Genomic DNA, 25,579 nt, shown 5'->3' on the forward strand with positions numbered 1-25,579 from the left:
CTCAGTTTTTGATATATGATCACATCTACTTTTCAGTTTTTTCCTCGTGACTTCGTGCCAGACATAATAATCATAAGAAGTCACGCTCTTATACTATTATTCAGGCAAAAAAATATTATTGAGCAAAAATACTTTTATTGTATTTCTTTCAGCTTCTGAAATGTATGATTTCTTCTTTTTCACTGATTAACAATTAATAATATTTTGACATAGTTAATAAATCATTTCCCACAGCCTCTGAAACGAGCTCTACCATGAAGGTTCCCCATGATTTATTGCACAAAGGGTTGTAACAACTCCTCGTCTGTATAAGCAAATGGTCTCCAGCAATTCTCCTGTGGGACTGAGAATTTGTTCCATCTGTGCAAAACTGGGATAAAAGGTAGCAGATGGGCTGGAAACACCAGCGAAGTCATCCTCGCCATCCACCTCAGACAATCTATGCTTGCAGACAGCCTTCCGCCTCCATGCCAAGCCTACAGCTGAGGTGCGAGGTAGCATGCCAGCTTCCATCACACCGAACCTCCTCTGCGCAGCAATGTTACGAGCTTTGGCGGAGGCACGCGGTTGATGGTTTCTTTTGAGATGCTCGCTAACAAACAGCGCGAGTTTGTGAGTTTAGAACCACGCAGACGCAAAGGGAACGACTTCCGGAAAAAGTCCCGGCAGATGCGGCGCAGACAGATAAGGCGTTTTCACATTCCACGGAGTGACAGACGTGAGAGAGAGGTGGGTAGAGTGAGGCGCGCGAGTCTGCCAAGTTTACTGTACTGAACAAACAGAGAAGGTGCTGTGACCTACATCTATCAAGCGCGCTCCAATCCTGCTTCTCTAAACTGGCGCAGAAGAGCAGACTTCAAGGGCACACGTGCACAAACAGTATAAACACAGTCATGCACACAAAGCATCACAACTGCCATCCCTGTTCTTGTCTTTTACCTTCACTTTACTCACTCAGGAACCCAAATTTCACTGAAGTTGTATCAGTCTGGCCAGATCGACACAGATAATTTAGGTCACGCTTTTCAGCGAGTCACAAGAGGGCTGCAGAAAAGAGGAATGCTCGGATATTCGCTGTGTGGCATTTGGGATAGATAAGCAGGGTAAATGCTATCCAAACTCAGACTGAGGGCCCTTCAAAGAGAGAGCAGTTGAAAGGGAGAGTTGCAGATAAAAGGCAAACAGAGAGTGAGACTGAGGAACACAGGACGGGACTGTTCTTATGACAAAAAACATTCAACACAAAGAATGCTGCGACTAGCAATGTGCCATCAGAAGCAGTGAGAAGGAACGTCACACGGTGGCAAACCTGCAAGTAAACAACGCACCACTGTCTTTTAGTCAAGATGCAATTAGTCGTGGTAGAAATAAAAGTTTGTCTACCTAGTTTTAACAAACCAATATATCCATTAATGATGCATTAGTGTGTTATTTTGGTTTAGACCGCTTGTTTGAACAAAAAACTACATTTTATACTCAAGTTTTCATTTTAAAACTTGCTCATCAATAAAAGTTCTTTTCACTCACGAACTCTGTTCAATTTCTGAAAAATAGTTTGGGATATGTTTCCCAAAATTTGTGCAATTTCTGCACAAACAAGCCGGGATGTTTTCAACGAAATTCTTTCTCATATGAATCACACAGAAGGAAACGGTCAACTTCACACATGTTCGCCTTACTGGAAACACTCTGTGTGCTTCAGCTGAAGGAGCTGCCTGATCAGCAGCACACGTGACATTCACTCACAAACACTGGATGAATATTTGGTGCTCTGTCATCACATCGAGATCACAAGTGTCACGCATTTGCGTTGCCATATGACTGGAAAACCTCGGAGTTCAGGAGTTGCAGTGTATGAGTGAAACAAATTCTGCATGTCCTGACATATGAGAAGCGTAAACAGTGTTGAAAAACTGTTACCTAAAGTTTCTACTATTCAAATACTTTTTTTTAAGCTAGAAAGCCATTAAAACAGTGAAATGTCTTTCAGCCCGCATCCACAAAAAAAACGCCTCGGCTTCGATACCAATCAGCAGTCCAAAAAACTTGCAGCACTGTTAATATTTCACGTCAATCACAGCACATGGGTGTTTTTGACACATTTCAAAACAATTCCTCAGAATTCAACAGACGTATCTGGAAATAAGTTGGATGAGACGGAAACTGGGTTAAAGATATAGCAGGAAACTGCTGAGAGGGTGAAATATCTGCACATGGGGATTCGCCTCTTCAGCTCACTGCACTGCCGACCCCATTAAGCCTGGCACGGCTGTCATGGCTGTCAGGTGGGAGTCTCCTTTAAGTCTGCCTGACAGCCAGAACCCACCATAATAGGTTCATCTGAAACTCACTGCCTCCTTTCTTTCTGTCTCTCCCAACTTTGTTTGCTGGCACTGACAGGCAGGGCTGGCCGAGCCGATTCAGTTTTCAAGAACAGATGCAAGATGCAGACGGAGGATGTGTGGGCAAAATCAGTGTTCTAATAACACAATCTAATGAATACAAACAAGATTTCACATTTCTGCATTTAAAAAGAAAAATGAATTCTTTGAGATAAGCAGCATCAGAGATGTTATCAGTGAAAAAACCTGCGATGAGCACTGTGTGTTTCCACCAGGCCATCACACACACCACAATGTTATCTCTGAAAGTTTCCCCAAACATGCCTCTGCAGGGTGACGACATCCAAGGATGACACACGAGCCCGAGGCTCCATGAGGTTAAAGAGAGACACGCAGACAGACACAGGAGCCACAAATACGTGGCACCAGACACACACCCACTGTGGGAGCTCGAATAGCCCCATATGTGTGCGGTTTAACAGCTTCTCAGTGGACCGTGTCAAAGCGAGACAGCTGCGCTGAAATGTTTGCAAATGACAGGACAGCAGAACAAGGAGCCTTGGAGTCGCAGAAATGAGTGCTGCTGACGGAGCGTGAGACAGTGATTGGAGCGTTTGACATTAGACATTAATCTCAATCCTTAAAGTGACACGCATATCGCAGAGTCTCAAACATTCAACTGCAGCTGATACGCTGTATCCAAGAAAAACACTGACAAATATTTAAGAAGTTAAAAGGTTCTGTAATTCAGCCTGTTTGCTATTAAAATATACAGTGAGGTGAATATCTCCTCAGAAATGTAAAAAAATTAAAAAGGTAAACAAAGGTGATGAATTATTTAGTATTTAAAGTATTTTAATTATACTTTTCTTTCCAATCCTTATTTATGTGCACTCATTTCCTTTAAACACAGCGTGGGAGTCCCAGATGTTTTTGTCTCTCCTCTGCTCTTTCTTTCGCCACGTTTGAAATGAAATAAATGGTCCCATGTTTGTGTCTGTTTGTGCATTTGGCTACGCAGAGCGAAGGAGTGTGGGCACACATGTGTGCAGTCTTCAAATAAATAAATCAAATGTGTGCGCAGCCTGACGGTGACACTGAATGTTTAAGAACTGGCATGAACAGGAAAAGGAGTGAGAGTTCAGCATGAAGGGGAACAGTATGAAAAAACCTCAAAAGATAAAAAAAAAAGGCACTCAAGAAAAGCACAGTCAAAGGCTGCCGCTGACAGTTTACAAAGCTTTTAAGACTCAGATTCACTTTACATTATAGAATTTAGTACATATAGTATGACTTCTTCTGGAGGCTGAAAGCTGTGCATGAGCTCTGCTATGGTAGTCTCTTAGGTTTCAAGCAGGGGACTAAGGCAGAGAAGGGCTGTGTACATAAATAAACTTTATTTGTAATCACATGTATAATAATAATAGTTTTTTTTGTAGGTTGAGAGAGGCTTTGGTCAAATAATAAAACAGGACACTTTGTTTTTTTTCCTCTAAGATTCCAACAAATGCATTAGAGCTTCAAAGTTGGGTTGCCATGGCAATAATTGTGGTCTAAATATTGAAAAGAAAAAAACCTCCTGTGATTATCATTTTTGCAATATTTGAGCATCCTTTGCAGAGAGCAGAGCACCAGGTGTGCCCAATGCTCGCACTTCTTTACACTACGAGTAACTAATTTAAAGCGCCACTTGGTAACAAAGAGTCCATAACCCATGAAAACAGCACTATCTAAAGTGATCACTCCATTTTCATTACTCCATCCTCTCCCAAATCGCAATATCTACATAACCCAATTAAGGATAAGACCTGCAAGACTGCTGATAACATCAGCCCTCCCAGCTCAAGCAGCACACGCCGACAACAAACAGTGAAACTTCAAAAGAGTACACCAAAAAAAGGGGGGAAAATAAAAATAAGACTCCGTCTGATTAATAATTCATGACTCCAAAAGTTCACATAAGATCTGAAAGTAGGTTTAACATCTTATTCAGTCAATGTCAGTCAGGAGGTAAGACAAGCAGCACTGCAACAAGCACAGACTGGAAAAAGATGTCATCAATTTTTCAGGATGCAAAAGATGGCACGCTGATGCAACTACTCCCTCTTTAAAAGCATCCACTTTAGTAGATTCAGTCCCCGCAGCCCTGCCATGGCTACACGAGTAAATATGGCGATGCTCCACACGGGGTGTCGGGCCTGTGGTCATTTTTACAGGACAAAACAAAGCAGAATCAAAATCAGAGGTGGATGACTGTCCTCATCTTCAAGCTGGGGTTATGAATACAAACCTACAGCAATCCATTAAACCAGCCAGACATGCATGCCAGCAGTGGGGAGAAGACCATACCTTATTTGCTCTGAAATTTAGCAGCTGCTGCAGATTCCTACTGCTTCACTGGAGTGATAAACTAACAAGATTAGCTTTCCTATTAGGCTGTATGTCAAACAGAGCAAAGGAAGAAGATGTTCCTCACTGTTATGAGAAGAAAGACAGATGCAGAGTGTGGCAAACACAAAACAGAAACCTGCATACAGTATCTGGAAAGAGCCTCTGGGCTTGAACCTAAACACCTTTTAAAGTATCCATGGCACCAAGTGATAAAAGTCGACTTTTCCTGAGCATAAGCAAAATACTTGGGAGAAAAATCTGATCTTTAAGAAATCTCAGGTGACCTCATTAATGACTGGCATGCTGGGATCACACATGCTGATAACCATCTATCAGAGTCCAGGCAAGAGTGTTTTACAAGCTGTAGTAAAACCTCAGATGGAAAAGTGTGATAGCTTCATCCTCGGTTGGGTGGACCGAGATGTCAGAACGATCAAATGGAAAGGAGAATAAGTGGCAAAGTCATGGGAAGCTCTGACGCCCACTGACAGAACTTTCAATGCCCGTCAACAAATTACTTGATTTGTGTCTATGTGTGTGTGGGTGTGTGTTTTTCAGTTTTCCACTGGCTGCCTGACTTAAAACCGGCTGGCAGAAGATCTTCCCTAAAAACTGACTTTATGGTTTAATAAGTGCTGTGGAAAAAAGGGAAGAGAGAGCATGAAACAGGTAAGGGAGGGTGATTAATATCTTGTGACTTATATCGTTACAGTTTAAATTCTCTGTACGTCTCAGTCATGCATCGCAGGGTTGGAAAATGTTGATCACGGACAAATACCGGCGTTTGTTTGCGGTGATCCAGGAAATTTCAGCTTCAGTGATTTCTTGGCCAATATTTTAACATTTCTGTCTGTCAGCAACAGTTTCGTCTTCTCCAGCGTGAACGACGCAGAGCGATCGCCCGTACACAGAACAGAAACGCCGCCAAACGAAGAGGTCAGGTTGCCTTTTTGAACTCGACAGGAGTGAAGATAAACAAGATCGAGTCAGACCAGGTACGACTTCCCTGTCAGCTCACTGAAACGCGAGTGACAGATATGCACGCTTAACTGGGTGTAAATGTCCCGGATTTATTTAATGCAGAAAAATCCAGAAACGAGGACACAAAAAAGGTCAACAAGCACAAGAAATATATTCAAGATCTGCTGTGAAGTGACAAAAAACATCTGATTAACTGGACCCTGCAGATAAAGCCGATTTAAATACAAGTTAAGCAGTTTACTTTTCCATAATGTTTCTCTCAACGTGAACACAATAAATTTGGTTTCATCGCCGTAAACCTCAGAGTGATCACGTTTTCTTAAATGATATCGGAGCCTCTTAAAAGGCAGCTTTCAGTGTTCAACCCCAGTCATTACAGAGGCTCCCGAACTCCATCAAGTCAAAATGAATCAAAGTAATACAAAAGAATAACACCCTGCTGACTCTTTCCATTAAATCCACAAAACTGACCCCAGGTAGTGTTTTATTCTCTGCGAGGTGCACATCAGCACAGCGCTTTCCTGCGTTTATTCATCTCCTTTAATTGAAAACCATCTTCAAGCAGCCAAGCCAGCCTGCCCTTTTACCGGTGACACTCATATGCACGCGCGCTACCTAAATTCAATCGCTGCCATTATTGTACCGGGTAATTGCCCTGTGGAAAGGGTCTCTCTCTGCAAAGCGGCTTGCTCGTGTGCAAAGAGAGGGCTCATTATAAGAAACCTCACTGAGATCCCTATCGGTTCGTGTGTGTTTCACTCCATCTCATCGCTGACGGCAGGGAGCGAGCACGGCACCAACTACACAAAGAAACCCCCCCCCCATTCCCCAACTTATTACCAGGCAACACTGGCATGGCAACCGGGATGCAACCTCGCCAGGTAGACTTGGTTCACTCCTTTCATTATATAAAAAAAAAAAAAGAAAGAGGAAAAAAAAGAAGCTTCTGAACTGATTCCCATTTTGAAAACTCTCGAATATTTTTTCATCAAATTATTCCAGATGACAGAAATTAATTTGTCTTAGAGAAAAAAAGAGGGCTTGACAGAAGTATGTCACCTCTCCTATGCAGCAATGAAATACTCTCTCATCACTTCTAACGAGCCGCTGCTTGCCAACACAACTTGCTCTTTCAAATGAAGTACTCCATATGGTATCCATGACAGGAGAGAAAAAAAACAACACTCAAATGGCAGTGTGAACAGGAGAGAGGGGGGGTGCATGAGCCATAAATCTCTTAATAAGCACACTGGGAGGCGGTCAGCAGCATCAAAGTGTTGGCTATGCCCCACCCAAACATTACTCCAACAGTGTTTTAATAGGCCACACAGCATCTGGGACGGAGGATGCGGACTAGTTTGGGTCATCATGCGGAGCTCCATTTGCAAAAAGAAACCTAATCATGGTTTAAGTAGGAAAAATTATCTGTGTCTGTGCAAAAATCTTGAGCCAGACCTCATTTTGTTATATTTTGCTTCCATGAAGCCCAATTCTCCCCTGGAAGGGGAATTGGTTCTGTTTGTTTGTCTATCTGTTAGCAGTCTAGCCTCCAAGATACCATTTTAAATTTCGTGTGATAGTAGATACCAATAACAGCTCGAGCTGATTTCATTTTGGTAAAAGTCAGGTCACGATCAAGGTCACACCGAATGTGAAAAATCAATAAAAATGTTATATTACCCACAATTTATTTTTTTTTGATGGATCATTTTCAAACTTCCCAATAATATACTAGGGACATGCAAGTATCGAGATTGGCTTTGACCTTTATTGCTAGTGCCCAACGTTGCAACCACTTATACATAAAATACAAACACACAAAGAAGTATACCTGAATTTACAAGACATTTTAAAACAAGCCACATGTAACAGATGTTATCATGATTGAAACAGTGTTGGATCATCTTGACAGGACACAAGAAAATGCAACTAACATTCAAAAACCTTTAGGAAGCCTTAAACTATTCCTGAAGACTACTTTAATTATAAGAAAGCTGTGCAAAAAGTTCAGGCTGTGTTGAAGGTCATAACAACTCTATTTTTGCCTTATACGCTTATTTACTGCCCTTATTATTATTTTCCTAGCAAAACATAAAGAAATGATGGCTAGCTTTGCACAGCACTGCATATTCAGTACAGTTTAGTTCTAGGACTAAAACAAAGTGTTGGAATTCAAAGGCCTGTCTTCTTCCCACTCCACTGCTGAGGTTATTTAAGTATTACCACAGTATAACGTTGTAAAGCGATTCCTCGTTATCATAGGATGTGTAAACAGCCGCTGACTGAGACTGATCGGTTTGCTTTATGGCAGATGCAGCTCCAGTATGCAAAGAAGCCTTTCAAAGATGATGTGTGAGACGTCGCTCATCGCCCCCCTCGACTTCATCCCTCGACACCCGGCTTCATAACTGTCATGCTGCATCTAAAATAGAGACATCTGAGCACAGCCAGCTCTCACCAATTTTCAACACCCACTCATAAAAGGCGGGCTGTTGAAACACAGGCAGCCTAATGCATCTCTGCGTAACCCACACGTTACCGAGGACAGAGCGCGAGCCAGCAGAGACGGAGGGGAAGAAAAGAACGAGCTGTGATAAGATTTTAAACAATCTGTCTGCAACGCCCACATGATGACGACGGGAAAAAACCTTGCAGACAGTTCATAGATCTCGTCGTGACCATGGAAGCGACCTTGGGTGTTATTACCCATGGTGCACAGCGACCTGGAGCCACAGCCGTCCCCTGCAGCTGTGCTCTTAGGAGACAGAAAATATGGGAGCAATTATTAGATTAAGACGGATTAGGCTTTGCTCAGGTAAAGTAGGTTGGGCCGTTTTTGTCTCTTTGTTCCTGAAAAACGCGGCGGTAATCCAGTAAGAACACTTTTAAAAGAAAACTTGAAACGGGCTGGAATTTTTCTACTTTACTTTAAGTACAGAAACACAACAAAAGGCTCTCCACGCAAGCATGTGAAAGCCTACCGCTAACCGTTTACGCAATAAGTGCTCAAACTATCCTGCAGGGGTCATGGGCAACAACACCACAGAGTTATCAAGCGAAACACAAAGCAACGGTAATGTCAAACATCTGGGGGTCACCGTCAATATTTTTCCAGAAGTATGAGCCAAAGATGGAAGATTAAGTCACAGCTGAACAGAGGAGCTCGGCACTTTGCAGCCAGGCTAAACACGCAGGTCTGATAGACGTTGCAGATAAAAAGAGCCTGCTGTTTAGGTGGGAGTTTGAGAACTGAAGCTGGCTTCATGGTTAAATCTGGCTCTGCAGGCCTGTGGATGCAGCCTCTGCAGAGTGATGTGACAGATAGGAGATAAAACAGAGTTTGAAGAAGTGGGATGCTCTTTCCAAGTCTCCGTCTTCTGAAATGTGATCTGTGATGAAGGATAACCTCGGTGGATTAAAAACAGAGAAGAGGGGAAAGAAAAAATAAAAATACCACCCGACTGTACAGGCCAAAGCCAAACATGCAGACTTGGTGCAGAAATCTTATATAGTGCAGGAACAACACAATATGTCTCCAGATTGACAGGAGCTGCTTTTCACATCAGCCGTAATAAACGATGGCTCCCCTTGCTGGCTCCAGCAGCAGATGGGCGCTGAGTTCTCGACTGCCTGTGCCAGCCCCGTCCTCTGCAGGCGGCTCTGGCTGATGCCTGCGCCTCGGCTATGTCCAGACATCCGTGCCAGCCAGGAATGTGGTGGTGGTGCTCTTCGGTACGCTGGCAGACGCCCCAGCGCCGATGAGAGCGAGCTGAGATAAGAAGGCTTTCGTGCTAAAAAAGAGAAGATGAGGGCCTGAACGCTTGTTTTCCATCAATCTGCTGACAGTGTATATTATGCCTGGAGTCTTTGGGGACTTTTGGCTTCATAAAGGCGAGAGCACAGAGTCTGCTATAGTCATTACTCTATCTCACTTCGAGGAGGACCGGAGATTGTGTGAGGATATAACCCAGTCCCCTTGACGATTGACGATTTTATTCTAGGTCAATTCAATTTCAGATTCCGCTACGACGTCCAACTGCTAATATGCTAAGCATGACAATTAAAATAAAAAAATAAAAAAGGTTTGAAATTAGATTCTTCTGTCATGGCAGCCTCAGTTACATGATCTAATGAGGCTAACTGCAGAGACGAAATGAAGGAACTCTTAATGATAGATGGATGAATGAGCATGCCCAGTTTTAAGGCTCGGATTCTTCCAGTCGCTCAATGAGGCTCCAGAGGACAATAACTACTCCATTAAACCTCCGTTTCTCTCCTGTTTTGTTTTGCTGTCTCTCTCCATCACACTATTACAGCACATTTGCCACTGACCTTCAGAACTGTATTTTAAAAGCTTCCTGGATACTTCTGGAAAAAGGATATCTGCATTATCCTCGTGGGTTTTTTGGTTCTAGCACGTGGACTCACTTGCCTGAGTGAAGCAGAGAGAGGAAAGAGTGTGTGTCTACCTTTCTTATTTCATTCACAAAAACAGATTTAGGACATGGGTGGCCCATGGGCTTCTCTGGATCTTCCTTTCTTTGCTTTCCCTCACACACACACACACACACACACACACACACACACACACACACACACAGAGATGTTGATGCTGGCAGGAGGGAATCAAACAAACCTGGCAACTAGGCTGTTTCCAGCTAGTTGCCAGTCAGCTTCTGTGGTGTAGGTTTCCTGGCAGAGCTTGGCTGGCGCTCCAGAGCGGGATTAGTGCAGTCACCACAAATTAATTAGCCACAACCTTCCTGGACAGACGTCTACTGTAAGTACAGTAACTGGCGTTTCTCGTGCTGTAAGAAAAGCCTCTGTGACTCTGGACCACATGGGTGCGAGAATGTGCTTTTTTAGAAATATGTTGACTCGGCAAACACTACAGCAGTCTTTACGAGTGCGCGAAGATGCTTTTGCTTTATTTTCAACACTGATCGCAGAAGTATTTCTACAAATCCAACATTGTAAATGCTGAAGTGCACGAGATAACACCGCTAATCTGAACTTAATCTAATTTTTTTCAGACTAACAATTTCAAAAATCTCAAAAATACCCCATAACAACAGATCGCTGCAATACAACAACGACTAACGTAGTTATGCATAAGCAGTAACAACAACAAAAAAAACACAGTGTTTTCACCTTCCTCTGCCTCACTAATTGAAACCACGCAACCGGGACAGAGAGGAAAGAAGTCGAGCTAAAAGCACACACAGTAAACAAGGAACTAATGGTACACTTAATGAGAACGTGTGTCATCTTAATAAAATCTGACATCAAAAGAATCCCATTATGAGTCACAAAGACCTCGTGAGTGTGTTGTTCCAGCATTGATCCCAGTGTTCTTCATGCATCTGCAGCCTAAATTACAATAATTAGGTTGTATAATCTTTTAATTAAGCAAGCCACTCTGTGACATCATGTTTGGAAGCTGGCAGGCGGTCTGCTTGCACCACCACGAAGAGGAGGAGTGCAGGGGGGTTAGAAAAACCCATTTGTGCACTAAATCTTTGTTTCTTACGGCTGCTCAGGCTTATTGTCTTCTACACACACGGTGAGACCATCTTAAGTCTGGATGCAAATGACATTTTACTGCAGATCACACCTGGTCACAGAATCCATTTCAACTGTGGCTTAGAGAGCATTTGTTTATAAGGTGCTGTGCTAAAGAAAATACATCACCAGTTCACCAGTACGTCACTTCATGGCTGGTGCAAACATTCAGTTGTTTATTTAACAATTCAAATTGGAGTTTATCTTATAATACAGACAAAAAGAATTCAGAAATGATTGGGACAAGGAAGCAGATTTTTATCTACCTTCAAAGAACGATCACATAGTAAGTTATGCGAGACTGAATGCATCACCAGTGCACATCTTTGTATGCAGCGAGTTTAAGAAAAACATTCAGAGAGGCTCTTTTGTTAGGTTTCATATACAGTGGAGTGCCTCTAAAGGACACTCAGCTATAAGTGCCACTTTCAAATCTCCTGTGACGACTTTGTAGGAGCCAAAGGGGGGCCGTGACATTTGCAATGACTCTGATTATTTGAATAACAGAGGGATGGGCAGGATCCAGCAGACCCCCAGCGAGGCTCGCTTTGAATTTAAAGGCAATGTCAACGTTTTCATTTGCATAGACAGCATTTCAATACAGACGGCAGAAGAAATGTGAGTGACAAAAGCAAACGGTTAACGTGTCCTTCACTGCCAGACAGTTTGAATGAATTTCCAGTGTAGCAAGTCTTTGTATAATCTATGTACCATTTAGTTGAAATCATTAACAGACACTCAGGTGTGTGCTGCTCATGATGTAAACACCGAGGAGAGCAGCACATGAATCAAACCGAAGAATAAATTACTGCAATTTTCCAAAAATACAGCGAATCCTGGATACGAGCGCTCTAGATGTCTTGTCGCCCAGCACGGTAGCTTTATTCAAGCACTTACAGCCACCATTAGTACGGAGCGTCACACAGCCGCTAACTGACTGTGTTACTTGGCAACACAAGCCACTTGTCATGTTTCCTCCCACTCAGGTTGAGCTGAACACAGTTCAGGTGATTATGTTATTTCAGCGAACAACTCAACAGCTCAGCACTCGCCCTTCACACCTCTGTGTTAAGAAAAAGAAAAAGAACAGCTCTGTGTTCCCACTGCTGGCACGCAAAAAATAAGGCACTGTGTATCAACCAAAACCAGATCACTCTAGGCTCACTGCCTCGTACGCACTGCAGATTAAGGGTCCGGGGACAGGAAATGAAATGTTTAATCTCTTGGCGTCGCGGCTGTGTGCAGTGTTTGTCCAGGTACCGCACCTGTTGATTGGCATCTAGACATGGTGATCTTTAAGCAAAGATCTAAGATATGACAGGAAGTCAGACTTCCTTTGGGATAAGCGTGACCGATAAGCGGCAACACAAAGACACAAAGGGCCTCAGACGACGGAGCCGAGTGGACCAACGTACGACCTCTCAGCTCAAACAGCTTAAAAGGCGCCATTCTGTCAGCAAAGGGTTTATAGAAAGCTATCAACAAACTGAGAGAAAAAAAAAAAACGTACAAACAACAGACAAGGTTTCCATCTGTCTGCTGCAGAGGTGCAGGACTCCCTTAAGAAGCCCTCGGAGCAGAATTGAGAACTGCAGCTGGCATCCATCGCTACATCTGTTCTACAAATGTTAATGTTGAGTGAGTGTACTGACACTGGCGGAAAAAAAAGATTGATCGAGACAGGAAGTGAGGGAGCCAAAGCTCTGGAGAGAGAGCGAGAAGGATGAATCGACCTCAAGAGAAACAGACAAAACAAAAATGGAAGCGTTTGCCTTTAAGCTTTTCCAGTCTGCCTGTTGGGTCGTGGTTAGGACGCTGGCGGTTTTCTGGGATGATTCAGGGTAGCGCCCCGGGGATCAAATGGACAGCGTGCTCTCAGCTAGATGTACAGTTTCTCCTCAAGGCTCACGTCTGATGAGGATACCAGTGTGTGGAGTTACAGACCGAGATCCCGACCGGCCAACGCGAGTTCCTTCCAGGCTCAGCAGGGATTCACAACTCCGTTTTCAGACGAGAGCGAAGAAAAATCATCTGAGTCACTCGCTATAAATACATCACATTTGCGTTTTCATTTTACAAATCTGAAAGTAGTCTAGCAGAGATAACAGGATGGACGGTTTCACGCAGATGTATGTGGTAAACAAGCATGGCACACCGTGAGCCACCTCAGGCTTCAAGTCAATCCATTTTTTCAACTAGACCTCCCTCCTCTCTTTCACATCTCTGAAACATAATATTTCAGCACCCACACAAGCAATTTACATAAAGTACATATATATATATGGAGGTTGAGAACTCCCATTTATCAGAGGCTGATTGACATGTTGTGTTTGTGAGATGCATCACTACAAACCAGCAGTCAAAAACTGTAGCATTTTTAAAAACTATTCCTTTAAATGTTATTACATTTACACAAGAACCTAAACAGAATCATAGTTAAAAGCATCTAAATGCCTCTTTTCTACAAGATCAGATTTTTATTCCACTTTTTAAACCCTGCCTGTCGCTGCCAGCTATCAGTTGATGCTTTTAAGGGCAGAATTAAATTCCTGTGTTTTACTCAGTTGAAAAATTAATACAGTTAATGTGAAATATGCGAGAGCTCCGAATCTAAAAGCATTAGTGCCTGCTTTTAATGGTATTAGTGAAGGATTTGTGCTGAGCTTAATTTAGATATCTAATGGTTTATGCAGCCACTTTACTTAAGTAAGAATATCCTAATAATATGTGAGGGAAGCCCTGTAGTCTAATGTCTCCAACAAGACATCTAATCCACAGCTCTCTCTCCTCTCATAATGGAGAGACATGTTTGCCTCCTGAGTACAGGAAGCACTCCTCTCTATATCATTTCCTGTATAATAAAGAGACAGAATTTGCTCACAAATCCTACTACACAACAAGAAAATGAGGAATTGCAAGAGCTGCTGAAATATATCACGTTGGAAGGTGGAGGGTGTAGAAACGGGGGGGGGGGGGGGGGGGGGTTTCTCTAAAACCACAACAAAACTGTGAAAGTCATCAAGGTCAGCATGGAGCACTTTATTGGTTTTTACATTTTTATTAAAACATGAAAATAAAGACTCAAGTTCATTAACTTGAAACATAAAAGTTAACTTTCCCACCACTTATGGAATGAGTGTGTTGTGGAGTCTTTAGTAGACACACACACACACACACACACACACACACACTCACACAGACACACACACAAAGATAACATACTGGTTTCTTCTTGCCCTAAATGTAAACAGCATTAGAAACCAGTCAGGCCTGACTGCCACAATGGCCTCCCTCCGAGTGAACTGTCACTCACACTCTGGGGAAAGACACCTCGCTGCAGGAGGTGGCGCGACCCCCTGAGACTTAACGAAATGACACCTTCAGAGACACACACACACACACTGGAATAAGTCGCAGACATGCAATTATATGCTATAAGGCCCCTAATTGGCCTGCTTGGCTGTGTGTGAATACTAACTGGGTGCAGGGCAGCAGCTGTTGTTATAGGCACTTCTCTCAAAGGTGAAGAAGGGCGGAAGAGAAGAGGAGAAGAGGAAGAGGAAGGGAGAGAGTTTGTGTGTGAGAGGAATAAAGAATCTGGTGTCACGCTGCGCTGTCTCCCGTGCCGACAGCCAATTACCTGTGTGAGAAGCCGGAGCCCTCCCTTGTCTTTCTGTCAGAGCTCGTCTCGTCTTTAAGCGCGATTGGACAATGCCGCTTCCTGTCTGCGTTCTCCTGACTTCCTGGGAGACCACGGTCAAACTGCTATCCCATAATCGTTGCCACATTAGTGCATTTGGATCATTTTGTTTCCTTGGCCTCTTTAGTCTGTTTTCATTTCCTTTTACAGAGGAGACAGTTTGTACTACAGTGGAGTTTTGAGTTTCTCCACATACAGACTGAGCTGGGCGAACTGCCCAGATATATTATCGGCCACCTAAGTGCATTCTGACCCCTTTTTAACAGCGACAGTCTGACATCATGGAAGAGAAAAAGTGCCCTGTCCATGTGTAATATAGGTTTGGATGGTTTTCCTGACCAGAACACATGCAGTTAGTGTGGTTCGGTTAATTGGCGATTCTAAATTGGTCATAGGTGTGAACGCAAATGGTTGTCTGTCTTTCTGTAATAGCCAGGGTGTACCCCGCCTCTCGCCCTATGATAGCTGGGATGGGGTCCACCACCCGGAGTTGGGACTCTGACGAGGATAAGCGGAAGAGAACGGATGAATGATTTTCCTCACTTAATCGTAAAAACATGTTGCAAACTTTCTGGGTTTTTGAGTTGTGGGTTTTTCCAAGAATCACCCTCACTAACTTCACATTCACATCTAGTCTTTTTGTTCTGGAAGCAGGTCTTAAATATGAGAGAAATCACATCCAAGGCAGAAAGAGTTAAGCTACACTCCACAGTGCAAAGAAAAAACAGCTCTGTTTAATGATTAGACATGTAGCTGCTAGAAATAAGACTCTGAAGAATTCTTTACAAGTCTTATTAGCGGAGGTGCTAACTGATGAATAACAAATCAACAACTTCTGAGCAAAGACACATAAACAATGATTTGAGTTAGCTGAAGGGAAGATCACAGACGGAACAGACTGTCAGAAAGTGTCTTCAGAAAGCCCAGAATCAAAACCAAGGACAGATTCACCCCCAGCATCAATACAGATGCTTCATTTGCATATAAAATGTTGCTGCCTCTCATGTCTGTAATTGCTTTGTTTCGCAATGACAAGTGACTTGTTATTGTGTCATCTTATTTACCCAGTTGAGAATATTTTGGCATATAAACCTACTAGGTTTAGTCATTTGCAGAACTATTTTTTTTTTAACTTGAATGTTTCGTTTTTATTTTCTTAATTCTTTCTTTTTACTTGCTACATTTTTAGGCATGTTCTTCCTCTTTATGTACGGTAAAGTGGGGGAGAGTCGGGAAATATGAGGGAAGAGAATAAATGAAGAACATGCTGAGTGTCCAGCTGAGGACTTACTGCTCAGGGCACTGGCACTCATGTTTTATGCACTTATCCACTGAGTCACCCTGAGATTAGTTATTGTTTTGTTTTTTAAATCCAGTTTTCTTTAGTCAACATCAACTCTAAGTCCAGCAACACTGCCTAAAACCAATAGACTGTATACATAAGATTTACAGGCCTTAAAGCCTGAACCATGAAATAAGTGCCAGAAAACTTACATTTTTGAGTGTTTACTGAACCTTCTTACAAAAAAGAAAAAAAGGGGAATTAAATATCAATTTGCATAATTGAGTTTTACCCAACTTCAAAGAAGGAAAACAGGAATGGCTACTCAGCCGTCAGATCTGCAGCTGTCTGTGTCCATATCAGAGTATAATCCAGGCTTAAAGGGAAACCCATCTATCAGATTCCTGTTATCTAATAAACACTTTAACACTAGCTTCATCTCTTACTGAATTCATCATGTTGTCCATTTGGTAAATTATGGTTACCATTACAATTAAATAGGAGATTAAAATATATGTGGGTATACTTTAAGGCGGGGTTACCTTGCAATTGGCAAGTTGTTACCATGTAAACATGTTGTTTGTATTCCTTAATCACCCCAAGTTCAGCCAAGTCGCTCAGCTCAAGGCTTCAAATTAGGCCTTCACTAACCACTGGGTGACATTATGATGGCTAAGTCCATCTTTTATTCCCAATCACATGACACACATCTAATTAGGGTTTTAATCAGCCTAATCATTAACTCATTATATGAAAAAACTCATGATGGACAAACTCATATAATTTGCAAGTAAACAAAGTCGGTACTTCTATTCAAGAGTATGGGAATCCTACTGATCAAGTTCTGCTGGGAAGCAATCAGCTGGCCATTTCCCATGACCACAATGTCAATGTGTTTGGGTTGCAGTGCAAAGGAAAAGTAATGGAAATCTAGGAATATATTTAAGCTTACCTTTGATGGAAATGCCAACATCAGTCATGTCCAAGCAGACATAAGGAGAGAAGGAAAGAAAACAAGAATGTTAACCGTGGGCTCAATGTCAACACAGACTTAACGGCACAATAAAGAGGTGGTTTCAGCCTGCTCGCTTCTACTTTCTCCTCTTGATTTATTTTGTTTGTTTTTGAGGCAACCAGAATATTTTCTGTGTTTTTCAGGCGCTCTCCTGGTTTAGCATGTGGCGTACCATAGTCTCGCCCCTTTCTTTGTCATTGTGCGTCTATCAAAAGTACACAAATATAAAAGCATTCTCGACGTACAGAAACACTGTTATAACAGCGTGAAGCCTCCTGGCACAGAAGCCCCCTGAGCGCCTAAATGGAAAGCAGGACAAAATAAATCAATCCAGGTGTAAACATAAAGCTATCTATTCAACCTTCATCCATTTCCCACAAAACTGAATGGCTGCAATGGATTCACGGTTGATCTTTGCTGGCGGCATAAACCTCAGCAGTAACAACAGGAGTGGTCTCGTGGGCTGAACCAGAGGGCTTCTGGGTAATGCTTTCAAGGGGTGGTTGATGGGAGGAGGAGGGGGGTAGGGGGTGTTTCAGGTCAACACATCTTCCTCTCTTGAGTTCTCTCAGCCTCAAAGGAACGATCTATAAAAAGGTGCGCTGACTATGTACTGAAAGCCCCCACAAGCACTGAAACATAAATCCATTTTTTTTCCTCTTCACTGGCTCCGTCTCCACATTTATATTCTCCACACTGTTTTGGGTTCATCTTGGCTCAGTGTGAACACCACAGGAAGATGGAAAAAGAAAGAAGCAAAAGCTACATAACAGATAGCAGATCCAAAAAGTGAGACATGCATGGATATCCATTTTGAAGACTCTTTAAGACCAGACCTTTTGCCACCATGGGAGACCCCATGCCCCTCTGCTCACCCTGTGAACACATTGCTTTATTGCCTGTAAAATAGACACAGTGGCCTATTTATAAGAGGATTAAGTAAAGAAAGACAGACAGCAGGAGGGTTTTTTTGGTCTCTGCCAGCACTCACAGCCTGAGGGGGAGGACCTGTTACAGGGACAATGCAGCACATGTATGCAGCCTTACGTGACCTTCACCTTGGATGAAGTCTGGGTAGAGTTCGTTGAAGGCGGTGTACAGTGAACCGCACTGTCCCCAGTTCCACTCTGGTCCCACTCCCCCTGTCTTTACGCATCTTCAAAGAAAGGATGTCTATTACATCTCAGCCAGCTTTTCAAAGGTGAAAAGGAAACTCTTGCTCTCGAGCATCATCACCAGCTGGCTCGCTCCCCACCCCTTGCATCAGTAGCCCAGAGAGCAGCTCTGCCTCTTTTCACATCAATGATGACCGCTGCCTCCAGACCTAGTGATTTAATGATTTTTCTCAGGCTTCAGAGGCTGGGTGAGCTTCAATAACTGAGCCCTCCCTGGCCTTTTAAATTGCCTGCTGCTACCAAAATGATCTTTCCCAGCAGAAAAACAGCCATGCTTTACCAGCAAATGCCAAACAATAATGGATTGAATTACACAGTAAACACAGGAGCATGTGCATGTTTAAATTCAGCTCTCAAACCTACCCACCTCAGATTGATCCATCTTTCCATCTGGGCTAACCCCAGAAGCCAGCCTACAGGGGCTAATACAGCCCCAGTCTAGTTCTCAGGTGTCAGTCCTATTGAAATAAAGCCAGACGAGACGGGTCACCGCCTCCTTTCATATTCTGAAACAGATCCAGGAGCAGTGGGACAGCAGGGGAGGAGAACAAAACCACCAGGATAGGGATCGTTCAACCCTTGCAGACTTGTACACACAGCCTGTTTGTTTTTATTCTTCATTTCGATGGCATGTATTGATCCGCAGCCCCGTGCAGCTGAAGGTCTTGTCTAACAGAGACCCAGACATGCCCTTGCAATGGGTTGAGAGCTTTTGACAAGGATGGGATGTGAGCGGCATTACCAAGAGATGGAAAAGATCCTCCTACCGGCGATAAATTTCCACATAAATACATCATATATGTAGATTCTGCAAGAAAAGACGAGAAGGAGGTGGTGGTTTGTGTGTGGTAGCAATAAAGGTGAACAATGTGTAGCACTCAAAACATCCCTCATTTATCTGTGTGTGCGTTTGTGTCAAATTGCATCTTTCAACAGGCGTTTCTATGGCAACTGTGGAGAAGACGCCTCGCCGGAGGTCAAAGGTCAATTAAGGTTAATACATTTTTGCCGAGAAAAATCAATAATCTTTCCATCTTCAACGAGCCACCCTACTAGCATGCTTTCACTTGAAAGGGAGTGTTGATATAAAAACATCCACCAGTGACTGATAGAGGTGGGAATCACCATACATCCCACGATACGATATTATCACAATACTTAACGCACGATACAATATTATTGCAATTTTTTTTAAATATTTTGCGATATTCAGATTCTGTACATAAAGGTAAACTTTATCAATATTCATTTTATCTAATAACAAAGTCTTACACTCAGTCTCTCATTTCAGTCAGTTTTATTGTTGACAAACTGAACGGTTTGTATTACAGTCTAGTCCAACTTAACTGAACGCAACCATCTGGTACAATTATAGCTATTCTGAACTATGAAATTTATGAAAACTATGCAGCCCATTCAGCAACTGAAGAATTTGAAAGTAAATTAAAACAAAATATAATTTTACATTAAATAAAAAAGTTTTAAACTTAATTAAAATAAAACATGTCTTAAATTAAAATAAGTAAACTGTCATGTTTATTGCTGCCAAAAAAAACGTTAAACACATTTGGACAGTGAAGGAATGTCAGGATTCTTGCTCAGAAAAAGGATCAACATGCTCTGAAGTCAGAGCATGTTCCAGTCCACAAAAACTTTTTTTGTAACAAAATATCGATTTCTGCTGTCCCTGTATCGATACATTATTAGCAAACAAAATATCACGATACTACACAGTATCGATTTTTCCCCCCACCCCTAGTGACTGATTTCTTTGGCTGCTGTATTTTGTTGCTTCAATAAAATACAGCAGCATTACCCAGAAGCCCTCTGGTTCAGCAGACTGACTTTTGCTTCAGTGCGCATTTCCCAAATTTCCTTAAAATATGTGCATAATACAATGCTGCTTTCCTAATACTTCCCCAGATTCCCTGTACTACAGACGTTGTAAACGATAGCAGAAAAGGGCAGCTTCTTTTTTTTTACACTGTTAGCCCTCAATCTCCTCTGGGGCATCACCACTTCTTTACCCATTTTATGACAACAGCACTACAAGGACAATCTAACCATGTTCGGTGACCTAAATAAGCCCACAGTCCCAGCGATGCCCACAGACGTTTCACATATGAGAAATCTACGGCGGTATCGACTGTATGCAGGTTAAGTGTTCACCCACACGGGCATGCCCCATCCAGACGCACTTCTTCAAGGGTTAAAATGCTATTGTGTCAGTGAGGGCCAACAGTAAGACTCCTAGATGCCACATGAATGCTAAGGACACTTTTAAACAAAGCCGCAGAGCTAAACTGACCTAAAGCCCCGGGCCGAGCAGCCAGCGGCCGACCAGCTCAGTAGGCGACCTGTATGCAAGGCGTATTAAACCGCCAGCGCTCAACAGCACATCAAGAAAAATCACAACAGGCACAAATATTTCTGCACGCCCTGCAGCACAATCCACCAACATCATGAGATACTATACAGCTAATTCAGGCAAATGACATTTACTGAGGAGTTATTTAGATGCTATCGGTGGCTCGGGTCTTTGTGCTTAGGGGATTAGCGCCACCGTGCCCAGCGCTGAAAGGCGTCTTTGTGGCTGTAGTCTTTAGCGGGATGGGAGAGGGGCTCAGATGCCTGCGTGGAGGGTGTCAGTTATCAGGGATCCTGCCATGCCTTGCTAATCTCTGGCCCTGCAGAGTTCCTGAACCCCAGCCAGCGTGTCCAACGCCAGCCTCTAGAGTTCCCTCAGACCAGGGGGACAATGATAGGTATTCACAGGGAGAGGCACTGGACCGTCAAGCTCCTCTCCTTGAGTGAGCAGCATAAGAGCAGGAAGACGGCTCAGGCTGTGGTAAGAGAGGTCTAAAGAACCACTTTGGCCGCCATAAGCATTCAATAGAGACACGCTTCCGACATATATATTGGCACCGAGCAGCCACACAAGCACAAATCCCAGCCAGGCAACAAAGCCACGATGTACATCCTTCAGTTAACTGCCTTCAGTCGTCTCCGGCATGGTATTTTTTCAGCATTTCAGCCAAAAACAAAAAGCAAGGCAGTCATCTGTTTTTAGTGAGTTAGATTAACCTACTGGTGTCTGTTCTGTTTAGATTTTCACAGTTTGCTTCTTTGCTAAGGTGATTAATGTTTTAGTAATAACTAAATAAATAAATTATGCAGTGTTTTATTATCCCGATTTCTAAAAATCTGGAGAGAATTATTCATTTTTCCCACTCCATCTTTTTTAAAGTCATTTTATTTCTCAAAAGCAACACTTCAGCCAAACAGCAGGGAGCTCTCTACAGAAAAAGTCAAAATCCCAACTTTATTCCAAACACATTAAAAGCTTAATCAGTCTTCTGTCTACAGTATCTATCCAAAAGTAATATAAAATTCCTGCAGGGTATACCAGCTAATGAAAAAGTAGGTCAGAGGACTACAGTGCCATATGTTCCCAAAAGATCAGCACTGTTCACACTCCTAAACTCTTGTCTGTTGTCTCTGATGTTTTAATTAAATGTAGATGAGCAGGAGGAAGAAAAAGATATGCAACACTGCAGCAATTTTCGTTCCGGGGGTCCCGGAGCTTTAGGAGTTTGAATAGTTGGAAGGGGGTGAAAAAAATAAAAAATAAAGGATTGCGTGGGTACAGGAGGAGGTTGATAGAAGAGGGAGTAAAGGGAGGGGGGAGAAAAATAAGGGAGCAGTGGATTAGTGAAACTAAATGAAGAGATGATTCAGTGAAAAGTTGGAATTAATTTGCGGTTGTCAGTTTCTCTTTCACAGTGTAGTGTTCAGGGTATGGGGCGTCTTCCCCCACCGCTCCTTGGATCCCACCGCTTCCTCCACATGCCTTGGCCCAGCGCAGCTTGGCTCCCCTTCAGCTCTGCATGGCCTCCTTTCCACTCCACTGGGAAGCAGACATGCAGAGGACTGTCGTAAATGCTTGGCTGCAAGACTTCACAGACCGCAGTCTCATCTCCTCCTCCTTAGCTCTCCATTGTTCTCTTAACCTGGTTTTACTGTCTGGCGTGATGTGCCGAGACCCCCCTGGTACCAGCTCAATCCTGGTTCAGCACACACCATCTACTTCTTTCAAAGCTGTAAAGAGTTGGGCAGATTTTGGTCCGGGCTTCGTTACAGTAAGCCAAGTCCCTGCAGGCATATATCCAATCATTTCAACAGTTCTCTGGCTTCAAAAAAGAGCTATAAGAATTCAGGCAGAAGATCAAGCAGTGCACTGCAACAACTGGCCTATAAAGTGAGTTCAGACTCTGTGCTAACTGCTCCGAGGTGAAATACTGTAGAGCAAACATACAGCCCACAGCCAAAACAGACTTAACTAAGGGATCACAAAGCAGATTGGTCTTGACAGCTCTGAAGAACTGGAGGTCTCTTTCACTAAGCAAAGGGACGCGACACGCTCAGGCAATCAGGGACATCAAGTCTGTGGCGTCCCAACAACAATCCCAAGACCCCCACCCTCTCTCTCTTTCTCTCTCGCTCTCACACACACCTCTCATTTTGGCACTGCAGTGGAATGTAGCTGCTAACGGCTCGGTCCCATCCCGGTGCTCACTGAGAAGCTCAATACAATGTCTCTTTTCAAAGGAGAAGCTCAGATAAAAGCAGGCAACTTAATTGCTTTGGCTACAATAGAAACCTCCCTGTAAGGCTGTCCCATTTCCCCTGGCAATTAGGATTCACTTCCCCCCCCAGGTACTTGCGAACGAGCCGTGGGGGCCGACTCTCCTGCGACTGAGCCGTGGCACGAGGACAAGATTCCACCTGTCGTCTGCTAGTTGTCTACAGGGCGTTAGGACATGATGGATTGTTTCCCTGGTACTTACACTACTTGGATACAACGGGAAGTAAAGGAGGCCAATATTAGTAAGAAAAAACAGCTTTGGCAACCTTTGCACAGCTGATCCAAAGATAATACCATTAGGGAAGTACATATACAAATAATTAAGCAATGTGGAATGTTCCCTATAGATTTATTAACACATGCACTGTGACTGCAGGTTTCTGGATAATATCACACAAATGCAAGAACAACAAGATTACTGGATGTAAAAATTATTTGCCATCTGATACCAGCATGTTTATCTTTAGATTTCTGGCACTCTTTCAGAAGACCGAGTGGCTGTAAACCAAGGGCATCTTGTGCCTTTGCCTCTGACTGAACAATGAACCGCTTATGAGCAATAATTATATGATGAAGACGCTGGTTAGCCAGCTACAGCGGTATGGCCTCAACCGTGGAGTTTTTCACTATGATTAAAGCAGAATAATTAGCTCTAATGACTTCCTGCTTCACACACCATCTCCTGCAGGTCATGCTTGCAGAGAATGAACAATGTTTTTGCTTTTTCCCGGGATTCCGTGTCAGCAGCGACGTGATGAAAACGCCGAGGAGCGTGAGATGACCACACTCCTAAACATGCGTGTGTGAAATGTGCACGCTTGAACACAGGAATGACACACAGACGCAGGAACACAGAGGAGCTGTTTGTCAGATTAAACTAAGAAGGAACTGAGTGACAAAACCACCTATTATAGGCTCATTTGTATGTACATCACAGCCTCTCTTTGTATCGGAGTAAGATGTGTTGAGGCGCGCTTCTCGGCTCCTCAATGAGAGAGTGACAGGCTTGCAAAAACCCAGCTACCCCAACCCCCAACCCTAAAAAACCCCAGTAAAAAACCCGCCTTGAATGAGATCTCTGCAGTGGTTCCGCTAAAATCCGTTCGACATTAGTATGGGCAGCCACTCATTCAGAGTGGGACGGCCAACATACATGACAGAAACAAAACAGCGCAGAGGAAACGAGGCTGGCGAGCACTAATGAAATGGTTCAATTAAACAGCGCTCCAGAAACCACCGTCGGTTTGAGTACACACGTAAGATTGTGTGAATAAATTAAAGTTGTAATTACAAAATCAGATCATACGTTCTTATCACCAGTACTGATTAATGAGGAAAAATGTGCTGATGGTTCATTTAAATACTTATGTATGATGATGTTCTGCTCACTCACAAATTGCATGTGTGTGTGTTGCTATGTGAACAATGTGGATTAGTAGGGATTATTATACAGCAGCCCATTATTAATGGTCCCACTCTAGTTTAAATCGCACCGCCCTTTAGCCACATTCGCTCTGGAGCCCCTTTTCAACTCCTTCAGTCTGTTGAAAACAATGAGACCGACTTATAAGCCCAAATACAAAAATATTGGGATGCTGTGTAAAATATGAATTACAAACATGATGCAAATCTCATAAACCATCTCATATTTTATTCCAGAGAAGATGGTGATTTCTGAATCATGCTGCTTCTATGGATCATAGAGCCTTGACCTGCAGTCGTGGGTGGCGCAGCAAACTGTGTTCACAGGCAATCATTTGTGGAAGTGTTTCCGGAGCCCACGCAGTGATTTCCATGACAGAGTGGTCACTGTTTTCAGTGCAGCACCGTCTGAGGGTCTGAACATCGTGGATATCAAATATTGTTCCTCACGCACAGAGATTTCTCCACCTTCTCTGACTCTTCTGATGGCGTTATGAAATGTAGATGATGAGATATTCTTTCCAACTGCTTGCAATTTTACATTGAGCAACATTATTCTGAAAATTTTCCACAATCTGCAACAGCTTTTTGCAAATTGGTGAGCCTCTGTACTTCTCTGAAACTTTGCCTCTCTTGTTCTGTTTTTCTTTACATTTTATGCAACGTTCTGACATTTTTGAATCTAGGATTGCATAGAAAAATGTATCATGACTTCCATTATGTTTTGGACAGCTAACCCATGTGATGCAACACTGGTAAATCTCTGACTTTTCCCCCCCTTTACTTGTAGTTTTCTCAGAAATATCTTAACACTTATTCGATTGATGGATAGCATTTGGTGCAACATTACATGTAGCACAAAATCATCAGGTCACAATCAAAGTGCAATCATTAAACTGTGTCTGAGAGGAGTTTTTGGACTGACAGGAACATTCACACTGAGGTAATGTATGAGGTCATATATGTATTTCTGGACAAAACAGAACTGAAAGGAAAATATTTTAAGGGTGCTCGGGATCTCAGGCTGGAACAAAAGTTAACATTTAACAAGACAGCAGCCCAAA

General features: G+C 43.0%; 1 protein-coding gene across 2 annotated transcripts in view; it reads right to left on the reverse strand.

The window, feature by feature from the left end:
- ptk7b (protein tyrosine kinase 7b) overlaps positions 1-25,579 on the reverse strand; it is a 69,203-nt gene that overhangs the window by 23,357 nt on the left and 20,267 nt on the right. The window contains exon 1 of one of the 2 annotated variants that reach the window (XM_084947945.1): positions 17,211-17,253. The exons of the other annotated variant lie outside the window; for it this stretch is intronic. Within the exon in view, the coding sequence (XP_084804071.1) occupies positions 17,211-17,238 (28 nt within the window). The 5' untranslated portion in view covers positions 17,239-17,253. Of the gene's footprint in view, positions 1-17,210; positions 17,254-25,579 lie in introns of those variants that run through there. 2 annotated transcript variants of the gene reach the window in all.

The sequence above is a fragment of the Perissodus microlepis genome, chromosome 13 (assembly GCF_051167445.1).
Source record: "Perissodus microlepis isolate ML-2025 ecotype Zambia chromosome 13, ASM5116744v1, whole genome shotgun sequence".
Taxonomy (NCBI): domain Eukaryota; kingdom Metazoa; phylum Chordata; class Actinopteri; order Cichliformes; family Cichlidae; genus Perissodus; species Perissodus microlepis.